At 46.0% G+C, this 18,497-nt stretch overlaps 1 protein-coding gene across 1 annotated transcript; it reads left to right on the forward strand.

Annotated features, from left to right (window-relative positions):
- Positions 1–16,970: 16,970 nt before the first annotated feature.
- Positions 16,971–17,756, forward strand: lrrc3b (leucine rich repeat containing 3B; the record flags this gene model as incomplete). The annotated part of the gene is made up of 1 exon (XM_084454832.1): positions 16,971–17,756. The coding sequence occupies one exon, from the start codon at positions 16,971–16,973 to the stop codon at positions 17,754–17,756; it is 786 nt and encodes a 261-aa protein (XP_084310958.1).
- Positions 17,757–18,497: the final 741 nt, after the last annotated feature.

Here is an 18,497-nt window from a genome sequence, read left to right on the forward strand (position 1 = left end):
TAGATGTTCACATATACAAAAACTGGTGCAGGCATATGTTTTCCTGTTAACTGCTACAGTTAGGAGATGGAACAAGGTATGAGGTTGTGACATGGCCACAGCTCTTCTGTCCTGGCTACACAGTGAACTGCCCACCGACATCAGGACTGCTCATATTTTGCCATAGGCTCAAAACTCACCTCTTCAAGAAGTACTACCAGGATTGTCCCTTCTAAGCACCTGTTTTTTTTTGTTATTTACTTTTGCACTTTAACTTAAGCACTAGAATATACTTTGTCACTTGTTTAGAAAGGAGATGCACTTGTGAGTTCTGGTGAATAGTAGCACACTAACTTCCTATGTTAAATGTAATTATGTAAGTCACTTTGGATAAACGTTTCAGCTAAATGACTAATGTAATGCAAACAGCCAAAGACATGCGATGCTGTTACTCACTAACCAAATAATGAATCTTAGCTGTGTGTCGCTGAAAGTTGAAAATTGAGGGTGGATGTGTAAGGGAGCTGGTTGGCTAGCTGACCCAAACGCAGGACCACGGACACAGACGGACAGTTCCAAGCCCAGAGGGCGGTTTAATACAATAGCGGCGGTACAGAGGGCAAGGCAAAGGGTAGTCAAGTTCAGGCAGGGGTCAATCGATCAACAAACAATGTCCAGAAAACGTAATCCAAGCCGTGGTCGAGGTCCGGGAAGAATGGGTCAGGGAAGCCGTGTGTCAGTCCAGGGAAAGAGCAGCAAACAAACCAGAATCTGGAGGAGTGGAGAGTAGAATGAGTAACACGGAAAAAAACAACTATAATAACTACTAGCACGGGAACTTAGAAAACCACAACTTGCCACAAGGAATCTTAGGGAAGAACTGGCGACGAACGTTGGGAAGACCGGGTTCTTATAGGGGAGGTGATTGGATGAGTAGTGGCAGCAGGTGAGCCGCGCCCTCGGAGCTCGTTAGCGGAACCGTGTTCAGGTGTGCGGGGTGATCACGTCGTTAGCGGAACCGTGTTCAGGTGTGCGGGGGTGATCACGTCGTTAGCGGAACCGTGTTCAGGTGTGCGGGGGTGATCACGTCGTTAGCGGAACCGTGTTCAGGTGTGCGGGGGTGATCACGTCGTTAGCGGAACCGTGTTCAGGTGTGCGGGGTGATCACGTCGTTAGCGGAACCGTGTTCAGGTGTGCGGGGGTGATCACGTCGTTAGCGGAACCGTGTTCAGGTGTGCGGGGGTGATCACGTCGTTAGCGGAACCGTGTTCAGGTGTGCGGGGGTGATCACGTCGTTAGCGGAACCGTGTTCAGGTGTGCGGGGGTGATCACGTCGTTAGCGGAACCGTGTTCAGGTGTGCGGGGGTGATCACGTCGTTAGCGGAACCGTGTTCAGGTGTGCGGGGGTGATCACGTCGTTAGCGGAACCGTGTTCAGGTGTGCGGGGTGATTACGTCGGAGGGCGCGCAGAGCGCGCGCTGAAGTGGAAGGCCGTGGCGTGCGCGCTGCGGGAACGGTGGTGGGAGCTGGAGAGCGCCCAGGCAGAGGCGGAGCCATAACAGGATGTCATATTATTGGTTGAAATTTGTTCAGTCTAACTACTGTAGGCTACGTAAGCACACATTTTGTTTTACATGAAAAACATAATTAGATTTTGATAGAATGCTGTGGCAACCCGGGGCCTCACAGCCCATAATAGCCGCCTGTGCCACAAAGTGGCCGCTAGCTGTGGGACTGCGGTTCCCAGAACCCCACAGTTTGTGGGTTAGAGAGCTTAAAGGAGTAGTAAAGGGAAAAATCATGTTTAGCCCTGTTTTAAGGTTACTTATGATCATATGCAATGGTTCAGATCAAAAAGTTGACAAAACTAGCATTTTTGAGAAAGTCTGATAATTGCTCTACCACCGTTTTGGTCATACAATGGATGTGGGTGGGCACCGTGAAAATCATTCAAAAAACATGTTAAACTCTCAATTTCAAAGACAAGAAACTCACCAAGGTGTTAGTTGGCGTTCTGACATATAATTTGCCATAAAGTAAGAATCTGGAAAGGCTTTTTTAAATATTTAGCATAGAACTATTGGTAACACTTTATAATAATGATTAGTTATAAGGCATTTATAAAACATTTGTTAATAATGAACTAATCATTAACATATAATTTATAAACATGTGTAAATGATCCATAAATGATTTGTAAATATACTAGTTGTATACATACTGTCTTGACCCAGCTAAGAGAAGACACTGCATGGATCAGGATGCATGATTCTCTCTAAAAGCGCAACAATCTGGTGAGGAAGGCCAGCCCTGTTGTTGGGCAAAAAGCGAACAGTCTGGAGTCAGTGGTGGAGAGGAGGATGAGGGACAAACCAGTCTGGAGTCAGTGGTGGAGAGGAGGATGAGGGACAAACCAGTCTGGAGTCAGTGGTGGAGAGGAGGATGAGGGACAAACCAGTCTGGAGTCAGTGGTGGAGAGGAGGATGAGGGACAAACCAGTCTGGAGTCAGTGGTGGAGAGGAGGATGAGGGACAAACCAGTCTGGAGTCAGTGGTGGAGGGGAGGATGAGGGACAAACCAGTCTGGAGTCAGTGGTGGAGAGGAGGATGAGGGACAAACCAGTCTGGAGTCAGTGGTGGAGAGGAGGATGAGGGACAAACCAGTCTGGACTCAGTGGTGGAGAGGAGGATTAGGGACAAACTGGAGTCCATCCTGGGCAACTGCTCCCATCCTCTCAATGATGACCTGTGGCAGAGAGGAGGAGGGGGAGGGGGGCACCTTCAGCCACAGGCTCATCCCTCCCAAGTGTTCAGGCGTTCCTTTGGGCCAGAGACCATGAACCATACAACGGTGCCTACCCTACACCCCTTGATATCCCCCCCCCCCCCGGGAATTATTAATGTCGATCTTAGCTTAGCTTAGTTTATATGTTCATAAAGCACTTGAGAGACAACATGGACTCTCACAGGAAAAGTCATTTCCACTGATGTAATACAATAGCAATGATTAGCAATATGCTAATCATCCATTAAAATGAGATAGTAGTCTGCCAGACAGTCTAGAATGAGATAAAAGTTTTAACTGTCAATTCAATATCCTCACTAATGGAATGGACCCAGTAATTTCAGTGTGGCGTGATTATACTTCCATCACTGCTATTAGCTATGTTTTTAAATGACCTCAAAGGCAATTCAAGAATAGCACTCATATAATGGGGTCTGTTCATATCTGTGAGTGAATTCAAGCACGCGTGCATGTGCACACACAGAAAATTGCTTGTCCTACATTTTGAAATCCATAGCAATAGGCTTGTTAAGAATAACTCATTTTTAACTAATAGGCTAATATGCACCTAATTCTGACAATGCATTCTTTTCTTTCCTCTCCCAATCATTTCAATCAGTTAATGCAGGATCCAGACATCTACCCCAGCTTGCATACAATATGTGCTAGTTGATGAACTGTATATGAGAGAGAGGAGGTGCTCCTAATTTCCTGTTCTCGACAGTTGTGGTAAATGTTTCATAATGGCCAGCCCAGAGGAGAGGGAGGATTAGATTGTGAAGTGAGATGGTTGGATAATCATGTCTTCTCACAGGTTTAATTGCCATATGAGCTCAGAACTATTTTTTTGCTATTTATGGTCACACTCACAGAACAGTGTGTGTGTAGTCAGTAAGGCTTCATGTCATGTCACTGTACTGTCCCCAAGGGAAGCTTTGCCTTAAAATGCATTTGCCACGCTGCTTATTCACGGTAAATCGCAGAACCAAAATACCATCTACTTAATTAACTCAACTCAAATTCATTTAATTAACTAACTTCAACACGCTGTTACACTTTTAATGCACTTCTATCTTTGGTCTATCATTATTACACCCTCTCTGCCCTCTTCACAACATCATTAAGATGTGAAGACTTCACAACATCATTAAGATGTGAAGATTAATATGTCATGTCAAACCATAAGCTGTTGATGGAAGACTCTGTCAAGGTAGAGGTACCATACTGTAATAGCAACACATTTGCCCATTTTTTATAGCTCTGTGCATTTGACCCTTTTCATAGATAGCCCACAGGAATACCATGAATACCATGAGAGAGACACCATTGGCATTGCATGATAGCCTACATTATCTACCTTAAAAGGCAGAGACTGTCTCTGCGTGTCTCCGACCGGCACAGATATCTTGAGGACCGCACTATGTACTGTATGAAGTTAACATTCAACAGATGCATTTGGACCCTAGGACACGCATTGTCGCCTGTGGAGTTGTTTTGATTAGTGGTTCTCAACGTGGCCATTCTGGTAAAAAGTAGTTCCGTATGGCAGGATACTCTCCCATCCATACTGTATATGTATACAGATAGCCTGCCAGTAGCATTCTAGCTTACTGTAAGAATAAAGAAAGGTCAAAATACCTTACGAACAGAGTTTGATATACATTGCAGTGATTTCCCTATGATGGAGTCATGTACAGTTGTTGAATGAAATTGGTTGTCTTCTGGTTAATCTAGTGGTCAGATCAGATCTTCTTGACCAAATGAAGAAGTGGACATCTTTGGATTTATTTTGGCCTACAGGATCTAGCTATCTGCTCTTGAGCATTTTGGAGTCGATCAGTGTAATTATAAACACAAAGAATAGCTGCTCATTGACTGCCACTCAGTTGGGACTTGTCTCAGGAGCTAAATACATTTCCCCAGTCATTCTCTATGGTAGCCGGTTCAGTACCCGTATCTCAGGTTCTGGGGTGGGGGGGTGGGTTGAAAGGGGGGGCGCAACTATGTTATGAGAAGAGCATTTTGGACGGGGGCTTATATTTTAAGTTAAATCTTATCTAAAATCAGATCAATAGTTGGTTGTTCAACACTGTTGAAAATGGGTGCATTCGTTTGATTCAGTCGATTTATCTGCCCCTGGTGTTGTGAGTAATGCTAGCCCCCAGAGTTAGCTGTATGGGTCACAGATTTACTCACTGATAGTTGATTAGATAGATAGATAGATAGATAGATAGATAGATAGATAGATAGATAGATAGATAGATAGATAGATAGATAGATAGATAGATAGATAGATAGATAGATAGATAGATAGATAGATAGATAGATAGATAGATAGATAGATAGGCATTGTAGCTCTGTCAGCAGAGATTGCAGAGCTTTTGTCAAAGGGAGTGGTGACTGTGGTCCTGATGGAGCAGAGGAATGAGGGATATTATAGCATACCGCCGTGGTGGTGAGCCATCTCACAGACCTGGGGTTTGCTGTCAATTGGGAAAACAGCGCTCTGTGGCCGGCCCGTCAGGTTGTTTATCTAGGTATCAGCTGGACACGGGCACCATGAGAGCGTGCCTATCGCTCTGAACTGAGGAGAGAAACGCTGGTGAAGAGTCTCAGTGTTTTCCGCCCCTCCGCGAAGGTCTCGGTTCTGTCAGTAATGCATCTTCTGGGTCTCATGGCGACAGCTCACGTGGTGGTATTAATGGGTCGGCTGCACCTGAGACGCACCCAGAGGTGGTTTGCATGGCTCTGTCTAGATCCAGTGAGACACAGACGGTGCCTTGTACCGGTACCAAGGTCGTTTGGAGAGACCAACACGTAGTAGGGCATGGCGTTCCAATAGGCAGGTTGTTGGCTCACGTCACGGTTTTCACGGATGTGCCTCTAGACGGCTGGGGTGGTACATGCCTATCCCAGGCTGTAGGTGGTTTATGGGCCTGCTGCCACATCAACCTATTAGTGCTAGAGACGGAGTCACTGGTGTCTACTTCGCCCACCTAGTATGGGGGCGTGATATGCTGGTGCGGTCAGACAACCAGACCACAGTGGCTCACATCAACCGGCAGGGAGGAGTTCGGTCATCGCCGCTTCACCGTTTGGCGGTGGAGCTGTGGCGATGGGCTCATGTCAACCTCCGGTCTCTGACGGCGCAGCACATTGATGTCCCGGGGCAGGCCGCAACCAGGCGAGTGGAGCCTACATCCTCTCATTGTAGGTCGGCTCCGTTCTGGATGGCCGAGGTGGATCTGTTCGCTTTGAAAGAGAATGCGAAGTGTCCCCTCTGGTTTTCCCTGAGTCAGCAGGACCAGCCTCCGCTAGGAGTGGACGCGTTGGCGCATGCCCCTTGGCCGAAGGCGCTGCTGTATGCTTTCCCACCAGTGGGCATAATCTTACCGCTGTTAGTCAGGGTGCGGTCGGAGGGTTTATCAGTGATTCTGAGTGATACCAGAGATTGTCTGGTAGAGGACTCTCTCTGGCGGTGATCAATGTTGCTTCTGAGTCTTACTCAGTCAAGACGATTCTGTTTCTCCAACACCTGGTGGATCATGAGGACAGTCTAGAGGCATCCACTATTAAAGTGTATACGTGCGCTATTTTGCGTACAGATCCATCTTTCGTCCAGAAAGTGATCCAGAGCGCGTTCAGCACGGAGGACTTGGAGCTGAGCGCCTTCTATCCTCCGCCTCATGCGAGCAAGGAAGAGGCACACTTGCACTTGTTGTGTCCTGTTCGTGCACTTACAGTACTTGTTATGTTCAGCGCACGGCTATGGTCCGGACCACCCCCCAGTTGTTGGTTTGTCACTGCCCTGGGAAGGTAGGTTTGCCGGAATCCAAACGTTTTCCCCAATGGATTTGTGAGGGGCGTGGCCACGTTGGTTGCCCTGTTTAATGGATTCTCTGTGGCTGACATTTGCACGGCGGCGACTTGGTCATCACCGTCCCCTTTTGTCTGCTACTATCTTTTCTCCATGTCGTTTGTCTCTGTGGCATCGTCTGTGCTGGGCACAGTTACCACCGGGAGTCAACGTCGGACATGATGGTCTTTTGGCCTGGGGCGGGACCGTCGGGTGAGGGGCAGTCCATTCCTGTCCTTTTTGGGGCTGGGTGAGGTTTGGACAGGTTATGCAATGGTGCGTAACCGCTCCTGGTCCGGCTCTCCCCTCACATGCCTTTTCCTTGCCCTTAGCTGGGACTTTGCTGAACCCCAGTCTGCTCATTGAAAGTTTTGGTTAGGTGAAGTTATGTGGTCTCGGCCCACTTTAATAGTGGTGCTCCGGACCTGTTTGCTCACAGGTGCGTGTATATTTTTTTTGTGCGTGGCGACACGCACCAAAGATAGCAAATGTCCGGTTGTCACTCCCTCCCTCCCTCCTTCCCTCCCTTCCTCCATCGTGTTGTTGACCTGCAGTTCTATGTTGCCGTCTAGAAATGACATTTGGAGGCGATGGACAAACGTCGAATTCTGAAGTCTGCCGAGTGAGACCAGGTTGAAACAAAAACACTATGACACTGCACATTTTCCAGATCCTCTGGGGTGTAGTGTATGGAGTGCCTGACTCCCATGCGGAAGGGGAGGGGTTCAAACCCTGGTGTTTGAACCGGATTCGGCCGGAGGTCCGCCAGCTCGTCCATCGGGGACCCGATGTAGCCTTGTGTTATATTCCGCCGGAGGTCCGCCAACTGACCGCTACCATTGACCGTGTCATGGAAATTGTAGTTTTCACTACCTCCCTCAACCTTCACATGGCTGTGCTAAACTCATTTATGACAGGATGACCTCTCGAGGAGGTCGAGACACCTAGACGTTGTTTGCTCCAGAATAACCATTCTTTGCTCCATTGTCCCTGCAAGAATTATTGCCTTTCTCATATCACGTGTCTCAACTCTTGACCATTGTTGATGATGCCTGCCATTTACTATGATGTGTACAGATGGGTTAGCCAATCACATCCCTGGAAGCGTCATACCTGTGTATTACTTGAATATAAGGTGGCGCAAGACAAGCCTACTCCACTTCTGCTGGATGCCATTCACGTGCGTTATCCTGGAAGTCCTTGCGCTCGTATGTTTTCTCAATAAACCAGACTTAACCTCTTTGAGCGAACCTTGGCAAATTAATCCTTTTTGACTTAAGATCAAATAATTCTTCTACAACCGCTTCCATTAATGTTATGGAAGCTGCTGCTAGTTGTTGTGAGCTCATGAGCTAACTGGCTATCCCGCTCTTATTGTGCTGGATTAGCATTGTAAGCATTGGAACTGATGTGTCCAGGCGACAAGACCTATCTTAATTTATCAGACATTATTTCATGTCATTTCAATTCACAGCTATTTCAGTGGCGTGACTAGCTTCCATCCTACCAGTCCTGAACAGAAACAAGCCAACCACGCACATAAACCAGGCTGGACCTGGCCTGGTTTCCTTACTGTAAGTCAACGTAGCTAGCCATGATTGGTCAAGCCAATAAAGAGCTTGCCCTGTGGGGCTTCACTCCACTGATAGAACTAGGGTTACAATGCGTAACCGTCGTTATGTTCCCTGGGTCCTCCCCAGTGTCCTATGTTCCCCAGTTCAATATTCACAATATACACATTAAGTAAAACTTCAAAAGGTTTCATGTTGTCAGGGACTTATTTTCCCAGGGCCCTATGTTCAACTCCATACTATGTTCCCAGAACATGCCCACACATACTCCCACTTTCTGATTTTCTAACCCTAACCCTTTCATGAGTTCTCACAATAGCCCATGTCATGTTAAGCAAATTCAGAACTGGGGAATCAATCAATCAATCAAAGCTTTATTTATATAGCGCATTTCATACCCAGAGTCAACACAACCCGCATAGAACAACCCCGACTGGCATATAAGGTGGGACGTGATTTTGAATGGGCACTTTGCACTAGTCATAGAAAATTGGTACTGCATCAACCTCTTTCCTCCCTTGAAAACAGAGGTGTGATGATTGTGTGTTCCTGTTCAGCTAGTCACCCTCCAGGAGGGGCACTCATGTAGAATCAGAATCAGACACAGACATTTTCACTAAAAGCCTCTGTCCAGGGCTTTATTGGCCCTTTGAACAGGAAATTACTAAATTACCTCTAATCACAACAGGCTGAAGAGATCACTGTATTCGGGACAGTGTCAGTGCTCAGGCCATCTTGCCTCCTAGGCCTACATTGACCGCCAGTGATACTGTTTACACATGCTACATCGAAGAGACTGACCTTTCAGTGAAAGATCAATAAAATGTAATGTAATTGTCTCTATTTTCAAAGAAATATGTTCTGGCCGTCACACACCACATTGGCTGTATCGTTCAGAGAGATCATCATTCATGAGTGTTCGCTGTAAACGCCTCTGAAAGGATAGGAAAGGATAACTATACTCTGAAAGGATAACTTTACTCCTCTGAATGGGAGTATGGTTAAGCACCTTAAACCTGGCAGTCTAGGATTTGTTTACAGGGGTGCTATTTTGGACATTTAGCCCTGGGTCTGTCTACCATTACCCTGAAACATAGAGACCATCATTTCACTGATTGTTCCAGTATTGAGCTAGCTAATGTTTTTATGCAGGCTCTCACTGGGCTACAATGGAAGTCAATGGGGCACACGTAAATGCGTTGAAAAACTATGATAAATGTGCTTTTCCGAGACGGGAAGCACAGGGTGTAATCTTACTGGTCTCAATATGCTCTCCTGTGAAAACCCCTTTAAGACATTATCATGGTAAGAGTAGAAAGAACTAGAATGGTGGTTGAAGAGCACAGACCTCAGCCCATGAATGCATTCCGTGGCTCTGTGCGAGCGCACGTGTGTGCAAGCAGGACATGTTTCATATTGCTGCATTTGTTAGGCCAAGAGCTGTATGCCAATCCCAACCCCGTGTCTCTGTGACCTTCCCATGTTGAGATGTGGCCGTTTCGTTTTTGTGTAATCCTTCTAACAAATAAACCAACAGACAGAAGGACAAACACACGCCACCAAAAACATTACATCTTGCCCTGCGCTGTCGCTAGGGTGGAGGTAATTATAGAGCCAACCAGACTCATCTCCTGATATCTGACCAAGAAACAGATGCAGCCAGAAACACATAGTGATAGCAGGGGTGCCATAAGGGGGTAAAGTTAGGAACATTCCAAGGGCCCTGCACTGACAGGGGCCCTCATAAATATTATTATTATTACTATTATTATTATTATTGTTATTGCTATTATTAATAACAACAACAATAATCATAATCATAATCATATCATAAGGTCAAGTTTTGGGGGGCCCACTATTATATTCTTCCATAGGACCCACTGCCTGATAGATACAGGCTTTCTAACTTGAGAGGTCTGTTCAACATTGTCCCTGTCGCCTGACTCCAAATAACTGAAATGTGTTTATTGGCTGGAATATAATTAGCCACTCAGTATGCAAATAGCCATTACAAAGCATAGCCTGTTAAGGGCAAGAACAAAGATGTTTCACATCCAGGCAGGCCCTCTCACGCTAATCATTAGATCATTTGTGTTACACCTCCACTTCACACACTGCTCAGGGGCCTCATTTATCAAAGAGCGTGTAAATTCTGGTGTAAAAGAGGGCGTACGACGAAAACGCGGAAAATGCACAATGTAGCGTACGACGAGAATATTTACACGCTTTTCGGATCTATCAAAAATGTCGTATGCCCTTTTCTGCACGGTAAATCCGAGACGGGCGGGGAAGGGAGCGTACGCGCACGCGCCCCGTGTTCCGCCCCCTCCACGCCCTAATCCAACCATATATGGTCACAACCGTGAGTGGACAAACGTGGTTTCCCGGAAGGAACCGGCTTAAAAAGGTAGCGTGGAGCACCCAGGCGGTACATTGAAACATGGAACGAAGAGCAAAGAAGAGGAACTTTTCGGAGACGGAGGTGCATGTGCTAGTTGGTGAGGTCCACGTGAGGAAGGCAATCCTCTTCGGAAGGTATAAATCGCCTACGTTTGTCTGTTTGCTCCTACAGCTTAGTAGCCTACTTTAGCTACGTGTTGTGCATCTAGGATTGGGCATACACGGACATACTGTAACATGTGGCTGCGAGTGAAGCAAACATTCCCAACATCATGTGGCCGGCTATGATTGATTTAGGACCACAAACATGTAACAATAACCCCAGATGAACACTTCATAATGTTGGACCACATTAGACATTGTCCCCCATGGGAGATTAATACTCATCTAAATCACCCGGTAAATCACAGCATTTATTTGACTGCCAACAGAAAAACATATCAAATGAATATGGCTGCACAATGAAATGTTTAATGCATAATCAAGTTCACAGACAAACTCAAAGAAAATGATTGAAATTGTTTCTCCAGACTCTGACGTGGGGTGGGACTCAGAGGAGGGGGAGTCTGCAGTGGTCCTGGACCTGACGGTCGTGCCCCCGCGAGTTGCAGCCTCCAGTGCCTCCACCTTCTTATCAGCTTTGAATATATATCTTGGCAAACATAACACGGGATGATGTACAAGGAGGGGACAGATACCTAGTGAAAGTACTATTGGTTGCTAGTAATAAGACAATAACGAGGGCTTGGTATAAGGTGGAACGCCCAACCAAGGAGCAGTGGCTGGGTGTTGTGGAGGAGATGTATGTTAGGGAGAGGTTCACGCATGCATTGAGGATGCAGGAAGGAAAGTTTGAAGGGAGATGGGAAAAATGGATGGATTATAGAAGGAAGTGTGATGATACCACTAATATTAAAATTGTCATATTTGAGTAAGAAAAAAAAGCTGCATGGATGGATGTACCCATAAGCTGTTATTGTAGGTTTTTATGTTTTATTGTATTGTCGTTGTATGGATGGAAAATGCTAATAAAGATTAAAAGTAAATAAGACAAAGAATATGTATCTTGGCTATGCACACACCAACAAGCCAGCCGTCACGCGCAGCGCCTGCCTCCAGTCTAGCCCTACCCTGCTGTGCGCCAGGATGAGTCATGCGTGGAGCCAGGCCACCGTGCCACTACACTTGTGATGAGCATGTCGGCGTCACATATGATTTGGGTATTTCTAGTGTGCACATTTTAGCGATTCACATAGACGTATTCATTCACTGATGGTGCCCTTATGTGGGTGCAGTCGCCATCGCCGTCACCTCTTTGGAGTTCTATCTCGGCTAGTAGGCCGAGTAGCGCCGGATTCATTTAGGCTCGCATTACGCACAGGAGGACTGTCATTTATATGCTTACCAAAGAGCAAACAGGTCCACATGATCACATATTAATGACAATCTAATTGGTCAATTATTGCCGTTTGATGGAGTGCCTGCATTAGGTGTGTGACATATAGCGCGGAAAGGTTTGGGACAGCGCATAGGTTCATTTTGGGGAACAAATCCATATCGGAGCATGAATGAGCCGGTTAGAGGACACGTCTAATCTTGCATTGCGATATATGTTTGTGCTGAATTGGCCTAGTAGCCTACATGATTGTGCGTTCATGAACTGTCGCTCTTATTCTCTCCGTCAAACATAGTAATTCACCGACGCACCACCGGCGTCGCCAGTTCCCCCTGTGTTCAAGAAGGGCGTAGAACACCGTGTAAATCGGTACGCCAACTGGAGAGGTGTCCTACAAAAGCGCGGAGAAAGGCGACTAAATTTTCGCCCTTACGGCTTGATAAATCGCAATGTGGGGGGGGCAAATGGCGTACGCCTGAACTCGCGAAAAAGACCGTGTAAAAGAAGGCGTACCTCAATGATAAATGAGGCCCCAGGTCTATCAAACATAGAAGTGAGCATGCAAGCAATGATTTATCACGTAATGAACTGCACAGTAATTAAGCCTAGGCCGGATTCATAGTCGACGCAAACTACATAAGCGCAAGCAACGCAAGCTTCGCAAGGCCACGCAAGATCTCGTTGCGTCCTTGCGTGTCATGCCGAAATTTGTCACTTGACGCAAGCAATAGTGCAATTCCTTGTGTTTCCACAAAACAAAACACAGAACGCAAGCTCTCGAGTCATGTTGGAGCTTGCGTTCACAACGTAGGTTGCGTTGTTTACGTCGACTATGAATCAGGCCTACACAGTACACACGCACACGCACACGCACGCGCACACACACACACACACACACACACACACATACACACACACACACACACACACACACACACACACACACACACACACACACACACAAGACTGGCGGCTGGTGAAGTCATGGGATTATCAACATAACGTTCCGGAATTCTCAAACTCATTTGGAGGTCAGTGTCAGTCATGTTCCAATATTGTTACTGGAGCAAATTGTCCTGGACCAGAGAAGGCCTAGGTGATACTATTCAGGGTTTCAGAAACCAATGAGTAGGGCTACGTGCCCTATTGGTTCGGTTGTGCCAAACATGAACAATCAAACATGTAGTAGGCCTAGTAAGTAGTTGAAACGACTTTAAAATAGTATGTTGACCCAGGTCGGGTAGAGACATCAGGTTTCATTGCAACGCTGATGTCAGGTTTCATTGCAACGTTGATGTCCCTGACATGAAATGAGTGGAATCCAGTCCACACTGCAGTGACCTAGAATCCCCACCGATGTCTCACAAGCACGGCAGCTCATACCAGGCCACTGATGGATGGATGCCACGCATGCTTATAACTAATGGGTGGTCAAGAGAAGCAATAAAAGCTCATCAAAAGGCATTCTCACCAGGACACAATTTCCATTCAAAGCAGCCTACAGCTGTCCAACTGGAAGGGTAATAGGCTTATAAATGTGTTATGGGGTGGTAGGAAAGTTCTACGATCTGGGCTGAGGAAGCGGTTAAGCAGATAGCCTACAACCAAAAACTCCCAACACAACACGCCTATCACCCAACCCAACCCAAATATAGGGTGTGTGGATTCATGTGTCTAAAAAGGTACTGCCCAATGTTCATACAATTTATTTGACAGGAGAATTGAATCAGTCAGATCCCACTATTTTAGGTAACGCCTAGGCTATTTGTCTCCTCATCTCGGCTACGCCAGTAACGCCGCGCTACAGGCTGAACATCGCGCTAATAACCTCGTCTCGCGGACCCCTCCCTCCCTGCCAGACCAGTCCTCCTCATGTGTGGATGGATAGTAGCTATAGGCTACGGGGACCAACAAGCTGTATGAAAATGTAAAATCTAACTGCGACTTGTCCACATCTGTGCAAGAAGGGTGCTACTGTAGCCTACTCGAGACTGCGTCCAAATAAGCAGGTATTGTAGAATGTCAACGTCTGGAATTCAGCGGCTCGTGATTGTTTTTCTTGCAGGTGAGCAAACATATGTCGCCTGTTGCTTCGCACTGCATAGCCTACATGTCTGCGATTTCTTGCTGGCTCTCCACCTGCCGTTTCATTGTATTTGGCGATAGCTTATTCTCATTTAAATAGCATAAAACATTAACAAAACACAGTGTGTATTTCTATGTGCATTATGATCAAGAATGTAGCCTGAAGAAATTATTTGTTTCTGTCAGTCACAGCAACATTGAATCACCATAATGAAATAGATCATTTTCGGCATAATGTATCATTGTCTCGTCGTATGATTTTCTTTAAGCAACTGGTCTATTCTGTCAGAAGACTATAAAGTAGTTTCATAGATGTTCATCCTGAAGCAATGAAATAGATGCATATTTCCATCGCAATTTTCCATAAATAGAACAACAGCCAGGGAGATCCTTGCTCTAGAAGAGTTCACCTTGGTTACGAGGTGCCTCAGCGGGGAGTCCTAGTCGAATGATTTAAGGGCTATTCTTTGTCCATATGCAGCAAATGAATAACCTGAAGAATATGAGAATGCGGATATTTGCTTTAATTCAAGTTTAATTTGTTATTATTAGCTTATAGTCTGTCATTAAATTACCATGAAATGAGATATCAATGCATTTGCAGACTTTGTTAGTTTTGTAGCCTATATGGATTTTAGTGATGCAGGATTATGAAGCAAGAATACAAATTGCTGAGAAATTCCATGACTGAAAGGCTGGGCTGTGGTAATCCATACAAGTAATAATGGTATGCTGAGATATATATATATATATATATATATATATATATATATATATATATATATATATATATATATATATATATATACACACAGACACACACATAAACCCATGCATGCACACACACTCACACATACACATAAATACATACATACATACATATATACAGGATGGTATGAGGTATAAATCTATCCATTTTCTCAGAATGCAGTGGAAGGCCTTCTGCTTGACATGTTGAGGTGAACTTGGTTTTAGATGACCTAATTTGGGGGTCATATAAAAATCCATACATTCTCATTGAACTCCTGTTGACAGTTTGGATAATGACTATGACTAATGGTACACTGGCTTGACAGTCTCAGCTATTTTGGTGGCTTCAGTATGTGTATATTATATACGTCTCCCTCTGTTCATTCACCCCATGATTCATTCCCTTTTTCTCGAGATTTCTAAGAAGAAAGATGTCTTACAAGTGCTGTGTACAATGACCACGCCTGAATGTGCTTGATTGTGAGCCACGCCATGAAGGCCAGAAGCCTCAAAGCTCAAATATGCTTGCAGACCATTTTCTTTGGTTTGAAAGTCATTCTTTTTAGCATGCTCTTTTGTCTCCAGTTGTATTGTCTGAATGCTGCAGTATGATCTATCCCAAACCCACTCTCTAATAACCCAATACACATATTTACATTTTAAATAACATTAGCCAATTCACAGAATTCACAGTCACACAATTTTTTTAGGACACTTGCCAGACATGCATGGGCATGGGGATATTATTCTGAAATAACTGACTGTTTGATTTGACTCGGGTAGACATGAAAGCCCTTGTGTACCGCTGGTGACAGGTACATGCCATCTCCAAGGCCAGGTTTGATGAATTCATACTCCCCCACAAAACTGACAGCTGTGCTTTTGCTTTTGCCTTTTCCACTTGCAAATGAGATGATTCAGTTCAGCTTTCCTGGCACTTGAGTTGGAACAGACTGTTTCCCTGACACGAAATACCGCACCAGGCCAACAGACAAACCATTTGATCGTTTGGACCAATACAAGGCTTCCATGTCAGTGTAGAGGCAAGCACCGCAACGCAAAAACAGGTGGCAATAAATGCAGTATTATGCCTCCTCCACAAACAGACAAGGTCTAGTCTGTTATGAAATAACAGCAGCTGGATAAACAGCACAATATGGGCCTGTGAGCGATGCCTGCACCTCCAGGGAGTTGGTGAAAAGGGCCTCAGACAACATAGATTCTACCCCCACCCCCCCTATCCTCTCTCATAGGAAGAAATGAACAAGGTAGGCTGTGGGGAGAGATAGGGCCACCCCAGCTACACAGAGGTTATCATTATCTCCCAGCCCCAGAAATAAGGAATAGGGGAGCAGACCATGAATAATCACAGTGTGTTAGAACCTGTCCGTTGGTCAGGTGCCTGGCAAGTCTGGGCACAATCTGACCATACTATTTCAGGGATTCATATTTAAGGTTTTAATCCTTTAAGTCTGTAATTAATTGTGTTTTGTGCACAAGAAAGATAGGACTCTAGCTATGGTAAAAAACAAACAAACAAAGCAATTCCTAAGAGTATTCAAGGACACAATAGTGTGGGTATTGTACAGTTGTGTACAGTAGGTGAAGTCTACTCCATAGCATTTTCTTTCTGGAGTTGTTTAGAGAGCTGTTTTGAGACTGTGGCACACGGTGTGACAAGAGAATGTGTTAGAGATGGTGTGAGGGGGAAGTGACAGAATCTGTGCAATAAGACTTTATTGTATGAATACACCACCGTAACCAGGCAAAAACAAATGTGTATGAGGCATGCTAGAATGCTTCATCTGAGTGGTATTTTCAGCATAAATATTCACAGACATGTTTTGGGGACCCCAGGGACCTATATTAACTTGTTGAAAAGGAGCACAATAGGGGGCCTTTAATAGCAATCATTATCGTTATAGCAATTGTTATACTGACAGACTGAGTCAAAAGGTATGTATCAACACAGTCATCATTGTCTGTTCTGTTCCAGGCTGGAGTACAGCATGATGGTATCTGGTCACGTTTCCCTGGAGAGCCCAGACAGACGGCGAGGACTCCTCTCTGGCATGGAGAGTGTGTGAGCGGCCGGCGTCCTGTTGGTGGGGGTCCCGCCCCCTGGCGGCAATGCTGACGGCTGGTCAGTATGACTCCGCTGGACCTGTGGCTCTCACGCTCCATTCCCATGTGCCTGCTCCTCCAGAGCCTGGTGCTCATGGCCCTGTGCTTCCCCTCGGCCAGCATGTGCCCCAAGGGCTGCACCTGCCAGCGCGCCGACCCCCTCCTCCACGGACTCAACGTCACCTGCAGCCATTCCCGGCTGAAGGAGATCCCCCCGGACCTCCCGGCCGACACCGCCCTGCTCAGGATGGACCACAACCAGATCAGCGCCGTGCCCGACCGCGCCTTCCAGGGCTTGAGACTGCTGCGCGAGCTCAACCTGTCCTACAACGCCGTGGAGACGCTGGGCGAGGGCGCCTTCGGCGGGGTGGAGGCCACGCTGCAGCTGCTGGACCTCTCGCACAACCGCATCACTAGTGTGCACAAGGACGCCTTCGCCCGGCTCAAGGCCCGCGTCCTGGTGGACGACAACCCCTGGCACTGTGACTGCACCCTCCAGCAGGCGCTGGGCGGCATGGCCCACAACCACGAGGCCGCCGCCCGCGTCCTGTGCCGGAGCTCGGAGCTCCGCGACCAGGAGGGACGCCCCTTCCTGGCGGTGGACACGGACCTCTGCAACCTGGCCAAGCGGACCACGGACTACGCCATGCTGGTGACGATGTTTGGCTGGTTCGCCATGGTCATTTCCTACGTGGTGTATTATGTTCGTCAGAACCAGGAGGACGCGCGGCGCCATCTAGAGTACCTCAAGTCCCTCCCGAGCAAGCCCAAGAAACCCGACGAGGCCGAGGACATCAGCACCGTCGTGTGACACGGGGAGCCTGACCGAAGAGCAAAACAAACGTGATAGGACCCACATTACTAGTGTTTACTTCAAGGCAGAATAATGTTCCAAACAGTCCTCTGTCATGGTTGTGTTTTGTCCTGTCTGTCATATGATTTAACAATCATAATGCAAATTAAATCAGAATCTTAGAACTACAGGCATCAAAACTAATATTTATTAACCACTGCGATACCCTTTGGGTGACTCCAGAAAAATACTAGTGTTTGTCTGAAAACCTTCAGAGAAATTTAAAGAGAATTAATGACTTATTTGAGATAATGTGGGGGAAAGGTATCTATGGGTGAAACGGATTTCCCAAACTTGTTAACATCTGATCTTGGGAGATGAATCTCAGGTTTAAACTTTGACAGGTTGTATCTTTTTTTTAAATCTTGAACATTTTAAGAATGTCAAAATCTGGAAAAAATCTATTATTGGACAAAACTTTTGTAAGGCATCAATAGCACACCTGCCTGGTACACTGTGCTAATTTATCAAAATTACTTTTGTAAACTATGGGCCCAAACATTGACCATGAAACAACCTTTAATCTCTATTGTAATATGGTTTACAATCATTAATCATGACCTCATTGGTGTTGACAGACTGCTACTATGCTGTACAATGCACTTCTTCCTTCATTTTGTGAAGTCCATGTACGGTATGTTCTTGTTGTCTGTAAATGGCAAAGATAGTCTTTTGCATCTTTGTAGATAACAAGCACAA

This window comes from Borostomias antarcticus, assembly GCF_949987555.1.
Source record: "Borostomias antarcticus genome assembly, chromosome: 21".
NCBI lineage: Eukaryota > Metazoa > Chordata > Actinopteri > Stomiiformes > Stomiidae > Borostomias > Borostomias antarcticus.